At 51.6% G+C, this 7,253-nt stretch overlaps 3 protein-coding genes across 3 annotated transcripts; all 3 read right to left on the bottom strand.

Annotated features, from left to right (window-relative positions):
- Nucleotides 1-1,680, bottom strand: LOC114070165 (UDP-glucuronosyltransferase 1-1-like). The gene is made up of 2 exons (XM_027907413.1): nt 823-1,680; nt 1-33 (listed from the first exon to the last, which is right to left on the bottom strand). The coding sequence occupies exons 1-2, from the start codon at nt 1,678-1,680 to the stop codon at nt 1-3; spliced, it is 891 nt and encodes a 296-aa protein (XP_027763214.1).
- Nucleotides 1,681-2,964: 1,284 nt separating this feature from the next.
- On the bottom strand, nt 2,965-4,439 carry LOC114070164 (UDP-glucuronosyltransferase 1-1-like). The gene is made up of 2 exons (XM_027907411.1): nt 3,585-4,439; nt 2,965-2,985 (listed from the first exon to the last, which is right to left on the bottom strand). Exons 1-2 carry the CDS (start codon nt 4,437-4,439, stop codon nt 2,965-2,967), a joined length of 876 nt encoding a protein of 291 aa, XP_027763212.1.
- Nucleotides 4,440-4,589: 150 nt separating this feature from the next.
- LOC114070163 (UDP-glucuronosyltransferase 1-1-like) lies at nt 4,590-7,115 on the bottom strand. Its single transcript, XM_027907410.1, has 2 exons — nt 6,258-7,115; nt 4,590-4,628 (listed from the first exon to the last, which is right to left on the bottom strand). Exons 1-2 carry the CDS (start codon nt 7,113-7,115, stop codon nt 4,590-4,592), a joined length of 897 nt encoding a protein of 298 aa, XP_027763211.1.
- Between the last annotated feature and the right edge of the window lie 138 nt (nt 7,116-7,253).

Raw genomic sequence — 7,253 nt, 5'->3', positions numbered from 1 at the left:
TTATTTGTCAGATTTAGTGGGCTCTGCATAAGCCTGTGAAAGAGCATAAAAGAAACCTGAAAGAAGGAAGCAAAAAGTCACCCCTTCAGGTCCAAGACTGTGCAGGGATATTGTGTGAGCACAGTTCAGAAGGGAAGGAGTAGTTTCCTAGGGAAGAGATTTGTGTCCAGGAACAAAACGATGTGAATATTTCAGAGACTACAAAATGGCTTTGAATTGCTAACTCAGCTTTGAAGACCCTGCAGAACAATCCTGGTAAAAGCAAATGTCAAGGGATAGGTGTGAAAACCTGGGGTTTGCATTCACCAAATACACTCTTGAGGGTTATTTCCTCCCATTTCAATGTGATGTTTATGTTCCACCAACCCAAACAGGAACAACTTAACACGGACAGACAATTTGGGAACTGAATGGTAGGAAAGTACAACCAAAGCAAATTAACTGACGTTGCAGAGCCTGGACTTAAAACCAAAATATGAGTTCCAGAGCGTGGCCTCTGGGGTTTTGGTCAGATTAAAGAAATATATATCAGATTCCATTAAAATTAAATCCAGACTGGATCTGCTTGGCGAATAATACACATTCACTGAGGACAGTAGCTGGCAGATGAAATCCCTGTTTTTGTGAGAAAATCCTCATTAATTCAAGGAGATCTCTCTACAGGGTGGTTTGATTTCAGCCAGTGGAAAACAGCTGCCCATAGCTGGTGGTTTTAAATCATTCCCAGAAACTAAAGATGACCAGTAGTGATCAATTTCCCAGCAGCAGTGTAGTGAATTTTCCTCGGGAAAATGCAGGATTTGCAGGAAATAGGAGCCTTACCTTATTCAGGGGTTTCTTGTCAACACAGTTTATTCCTCCGACAAAGACCATGTTGGGCATCACGGGCCTGGCATACTCGAAGACAAAGTCGAACCTCATCAGCCAGATGGAAGCAGAGGCCAAAAGGTCCTTGACGGTCACGTCCCTCTGCAGGACTTCCGAGGAGAACTTCAGCGCTTCTGCGTAGTAACCATCGCAGTACTTGAGTCCCAGGAGGGAAACCAGGGCGTTCTCCACCCTCTGCAGGAAGGTCATGCGGTCCGAGTTGAAGGTGAACAGCCGTGGGACGTAGGACAGGGGACTTGGGCACTGGGAGGCATCGAAGTCGAGGTTGCAGTCCAAGCCCCTCATGAAGAACACGAAGGGGAGGGAGAGGTAGTTGGCGAGCGTCACCCCGCAGAAGAAAATGGGGTCGGTCAGCACAGCATCGAACCCGGTCTGGTTCAGCGCCCTCAGGGTCTCCTGGCTGCGGAACAGGTCCTTGCACTGGCTAAAGAAGGCGTTGTAGATTTCCACCGAGCTCCTGTACACTCCCAGGGCGTTCAGGGGGAAGGGCAGGCCCCTCATGTGGGCATACATGTAGTCGCGGAAGACGTCCTCCACCTCCTCCGGGGTCTGCGTCACCGGGTACGTGACCACCTTGTAGGCCTGCGAGGTCTTCAAATTCCAGGTCACCTCTGGCACCACCACCACCACCTCGTGGCCCCGCTGGCTCAGCTTCTCCACCACCTTCTGCATGCTCAGCCAGTGGCTCCCCATCATGGGCACCACCAGCAGCTTCCCCCCGGCCAAGGGGCCGGGCAGGAGGAGGAGGAGGAGGAGGAGGAAAATGCAGGAAGGGCAGAACCTCAGAGCCATGTTCCCGTGGCCGTGGCAGGAGAGGCTTCTGCTGCAGGCTGTGGCTGGAAGGTGCTTTTGAAGGGAAGTGATGGGTGTTGCACTTTGCTTCGAGATAATCCCTTCGTTAATAATTCATTGCTTTCGATTGCGGGTCGTTTGTTTTTTTTTTAATTCTGTTTTGAAAGTCGAACCGTGACCCTCCAAGGGCTGAACAGGCAGGAATCTCCACAGGGGGTGAGGGGCAGAGGGGGCAGCTGAGGGGCAGATCTGTGGAGGTGAAGCCCAAGTTCAGGCTTCACACAGCTGTTCCACAGCCGGTGTCAAACTCCTCCCCAGCAGGCCTAGAACAGACCTGATGGTGTTCCAACAAGCACCAGAGATCCAGGACAGAACCCAGGGCTCAGGCCTGACTGGGCCAACCAGCAGCATCAGCACAAGCACGATTTTTCAGCCTCACCCCATTGCTTTTGATGTCACTGATGCCCTGGGGCTGAAGGTGGTTTTGTCCAGGTGGGTTTCCGGAGAAAAAGCCAATCCAAAAGTTCAGTAATGCTTTTACTAATTACGTATTTAAGAGAATGGAAGAGAAGGCTGTGGCGCAGTTGAAATTAGGAGCAGTTGAAATTGGGAGCAGTTGAAATTGGGAGCAGTTGAAATTGGTAGCCCTGTAGGAGTGGCAGCAGGCCCCAGGTAGGGGCCAGGCCTCTCTCCTCCCCCGGCCCTGGGGGAGCACTGATGCTCCCCCTTCTCTCATGTAAGAGGGTAAAGAAAAAAAACTTTAGAGGACTGACTGCCTGGATGAAAAGCACTGCAGAAGAATTCCGGCACAGGGAGAACCAAGTGTTCAAGGTCAAAGCTGGCAGCCGGAGGAGAGAGAAGTTCAAAGGGGGGGCTGTTTCTCCCTCCCTTTTGCTCTCTCCCTTCAGCAGGGAAAAGACTGAAAAATAAATCCCTGCTACCTCTGGAAGATTGTTGGAGTGAGGAGACTCCCACGCTGCTCGTGGAAGAGTCTACACTGGAGTAAGTTGATGCATGAGGAAGCCGAGACTTAATGAGAGACCTGAAGTGAGGCAGAGTCCTGTTGAAGATTTGTGACCCTGAAGAAAACCTGCACTGGAGCGAGACGGCCCGGGTGGGATGTTGGGATCCGTGTGTGGGATCCATGCTGCTACTGGAAGAAACCACCCCTTCAGCTCCAAGACTGTGCAGGGATATTGTGTGAGCACAGTTCAGAAGGGAAGGAGTAATTTCTTAGGGAAGAGATTTGTGTCCGGGAACAAAACGATGTGAATATTTCAGAGACTACAAAATGGCTTTGAATTGCTAACTCAGCTTTGAAGACCCTGCAGAACAACCCTGGTAAAAGCAAATGTCAAGGGATAGGTGTGAAAACCTGGGGTTTGCATTCACCAAATACACTCTTGAGGGTTATTTCCTCCCATTTCAATGTGATGTTTATGTTCCACCAACCCAAACAGGAACAACTTAACACGGACAGACAATTTGGGAACTGAATGGTAGGAAAGTACAACCAAAGCAAATTAACTGACGTTGCAGAGCCTGGACTTAAAACCAAAGTATGAGTCCCAGAGCGTGGCCTCTGGGGTTTCGGTCAGATTAAAGAAATATATGTCAGTTTTCATTAAAATTAAATCCAGACTGGATCAGCTTGGCGAATGATACACATTCACTGAGGACAGTAGCTGGCAGATGAAATCCCTGTTTTTGTGAGAAAATCCTCATTAATTCAAGGAAATCTCTCTACAGGGTTGATTTCAGCCTGTGGAAAACAGCTGCACATAGCTGGTGGTTTTAAATCATTCCCAGAAACTAAAGATGACCAGTAGTGATCAATTTCCCAGCAGCAGTGTAGTGAATTTTCCTTGGGAAAATGCAGGATTCGCAGGAAAAAGGAGCCTTACCTTATTCAGGGGTTTCTTGTCAACACAGTTTATTCCTCCGACGAAGACCATGTTGGGCATCACGGGCCTGGCGTACTCGAAGACAAAGTCAAACCTCATCAGCCAGATGGAAGCAGAGGCCAAAAGGTCCTTGATGGTCACGTCCCTCTGCAGGACTTCCGAGGAGAACTTCAGCGCTTCTGCATAGTAACCATCGCAGTACTTGAGTCCCAGGAGGGAAACCAGGGCGTTCTCCACCCTCTGCAGGAAGGTCATGCGGTCCGAGTTGAAGGTGAACAGCCGTGGGACGTAGGACAGGGGACTTGGGCACTGGGAGGCCTCGAAGTCAAGGTTGCAGTCCAAGGCCCTCATGAAGAAGACGAAGGGGAGGGAGAGGTAGTTGGCGAGTGTCACCCCGCAGAAGAAAATGGGGTCGGTCAGCACAGCATCGAACCCGGTCTGGTTCAGCGCCCTCAGGGTCTCCTGGCTGCGGAACAGGTCCTTGCACTGGCTAAAGAAGGCGTTGTAGATTTCCACCGAGCTCCTGTAAACTTCCAGGGCGTTCAGGGGGAAGGGCAGGCCCTTCAGGTGGGCATACATGTAGTTGCGGAAGACGTCCTCCATCTCCTCTGGCGTCTGCGTCACCGGGTACGTGACCACCTTGTAGGCCTGCGAGGTCTTCAAATTCCAGGTCACCTCCGGCACCACCACCACCACCTCGTGGCCCCGCTGGCTCAGCTTCTCCACCACCTTCTGCATGCTCAGCCAGTGGCTCCCCATCATGGGCACCACCAGCAGCTTCCCCCCGGCCAAGGGGCCGGGCAGGAGGAGGAAGAGGAGGAGGAAAATGCAGGAAGGGCAGAACCTCAGAGCCATCTTCCTTGTGGTCGTGGCAGGAGAGGCTTCTGCTGCAGGCTGTGGCTGGAAGGCGCTTTTGAGGGGAAGTGATGGGTGTTGCACTTTGCTTCGAGATAATCCCTTCGTTAATAATTCACCACTTTGGATTGCGGGTCGTTTGTTTTTCTTTTATTCTCTTTTGAAAGTCGAACCATGACCCTTCATGGCCTGAACAGGCAGGAATCTCCACAGGGGGTGAGGGGCAGAGGGGGCAGCTGAGGGGCAGATCTGTGAAGGTGAAGCCCAAGTTCAGGCTTCACACAGCTGTTCCACAGCCGGTGTCAAACTCCTCCCCAGCAGGCCTAGAACAGACCTGATGGTGTTCCAACAAGCACCAGAGATCCAGGACAGAACCCAGGGCTCAGGCCTGACTGGGCCAACCAGCAGCATCAGCACAAGCACGATTTTTCAGCCTCACCCCATTGCTTTTGATGTCACTGATGCCCTGGGGCTGAAGGTGGTTTTGTCCAGGTGGGTTTCCGGAGAAAAAGCCAATCAAAAAGTTCAGTAACGCTTTTGCNTTGAAATTGGTAGCCCTGTAGGAGTGGCAGCAGGCCCCAGGTAGGGGCCAGGCCTCTCTCCTCCCCCGGCCCTGGGGGAGCACTGATGCTCCCCCTTCTTTCATGTGAGAGGGTAAAGGAAAAAAACTTTCGAGGACTGACTGCCTGGATGAAAAGCACTGCAGAAGAATTCCGGCACAGGGAGAACCAAGTGTTCAAGGTCAAAGCTGGCAGCCGGAGGAGAGAGAAGTTCGAAGGGGGGGCTGTTTCTCCCTCCCTTTTGCTCTCTCCCTTCAGCAGGGAAAAGACTGAAAAATAAATCCTTGCTACCTCTGGAAGATTGTTAGAGTGAGGAGACTCCCACGCTGCTCGTGGAAGAGTCTACACTGGAGTAAGTTGATGCATGAGGAAGCCGAGACTTAATGAGAGACCTGAAGTGAGGCAGAGTCCTGCTGAAGATTTGTGACCCTGAAGAAAACCTGCACTGGAGCGAGACGGCCCGGGTGGGATGTTGGGATCCGTGTGTGGGATCCATGCTGCTACTGGAAGAAACCACCCCTTCAGCTCCAAGACTGTGCAGGGATATTGTGTGAGCACAGTTCAGAATGGAAGGAGTAGTTTCCTAGGGAAGAGATTTGTGTCCGGGAACAAAACGATGTGAATATTTCAGAGACTACAAAATGGCTTTGAATTGCTAACTCAGCTTTGAAGACCCTGCAGAACAACCCTGGTAAAAGCAAATGTCAAGGGATAGGTGTGAAAACCTGGGGTTTGCATTCACCAAATACACTCTTGAGGGTTATTTCCTCCCATTTCAATGTGGTGTTTATGTTCCACCAACCCAAACAGGAACAACTTAACACGGACAGACAATTTGGGAACTGAATGGTAGGAAAGTACAACCAGAGCAAATTAACTGACGTTGCAGAGCCTGGACTTAAAACCAAAATATGAGTCCCAGAGCGTGGCCTCTGGGGTTTCGGTCAGATTAAAGAAATATATGTCAGATTCCATTAAAATTAAATCCAGACTGGATCAGCTTGGCGAATAATACACATTCACTGAGGACAGTAGCTGGCAGATGAAATCCCTGTTTTTGTGAGAAAATCCTTATTAATTCAAGGAGGTCCCTCTCCAGGGTGGTTTGATTTCAGCCAGTGGAAAACAGCTGCCCAAAGCTGGTGGTTTTAAATCATTCCCGAAAATTAAAAATAACCAATAGCCATCAATTTCCCAGCAGCAGTGTAGTGAATTTTCCTTGGGAAAATGCAGGATTCGCAGGAAATAGGAGCCTTACCTTATTCAGGGGTTTCTTGTCAACACAGTTTATTCCTCCGACAAAGACCATGTTGGGCATCACGGGCCTGGCGTACTCGAAGACAAAGTCGAACCTCATCAGCCAAATGGAAGCAGAGGCCAAAAGGTCCTTGACGGTCACGTCCCTCTGCAGGACTTCTGAGGAGAACTTCAGCGCTTCTGCATAGAAACCATCACAGTACTTGAGTCCCAGGAGGGAAACCAGGGCGTTCTCCACCCTCTGCAGGAAGGTCATGCGGTCCGAGTTGAAGGTGAACAGCCGTGGGACGTAGGACAGGGGACTTGGGCACTGGGGGGCCTCGAAGTGGAGGTTGCAGTCCAAGGCCCTCATGAAGAACACGAAGGGGAGGGAGAGGTAGTTGGCGAGCGTCACCCCGCAGAAGAAGGCGGGGTCGGTCAGCACAGCATCAAACCCGGTCTGGTTCAGCGCCCTCAGGGTCTCCTGGGTGCGGAACAGGTCCTTGCACTGGCCCAAGAGGATGTTGTATATTTTCACCGAGCTCCTGTACACCTCCAGGGCGTTCAGGGGGAAGGGCAGGCCCTTCAGGTGGGCATCCAAGTAGTCTCGGAAGACGTCCTCCACCTCCTCCGGGGTCTGCGTCACCGGGTACGTGACCACCTTGTAGGCCTGTGAGGTCTCCAAATGCCAGGCCACCTCCGGCACCACCACCACCACCTCGTGGCCCCGCTGACTCAGCTTCTCCACCACCTTCTGCATGCTCAGCCAGTGGCTCCCCACCATGGGCACCACCAGCAGCTTCCCCCCGGCCGAGGGGCCGGGCAGGAGGAGGAGGAGGAGGAGGAGGAAAATGCAGGAAGGGCAGAACCTCAGAGCCATCTTCCTATGACTGATGGAAAGGCTTCTGCTTCAGGCTGTGGCTGGAAGGCGCTTTTGAGGGGAAGTGATGGGTGTTGCACTTTGCTTCGAGATAATCCCTTCGTTAATAATTCATTGCTTTCGATTGCGGGTGGGTTT

This window comes from Empidonax traillii, unplaced genomic scaffold, assembly GCF_003031625.1.
Source record: "Empidonax traillii isolate 1590-97213 ecotype Southwest subspecies unplaced genomic scaffold, ASM303162v1 scaffold1454:size153018, whole genome shotgun sequence".
NCBI classification, from domain to species: Eukaryota; Metazoa; Chordata; class Aves; order Passeriformes; family Tyrannidae; genus Empidonax; species Empidonax traillii.
The sequence above is the reverse complement of the archived record's forward strand: the minus strand, read 5'-3'. Positions and strand labels throughout refer to the sequence as shown.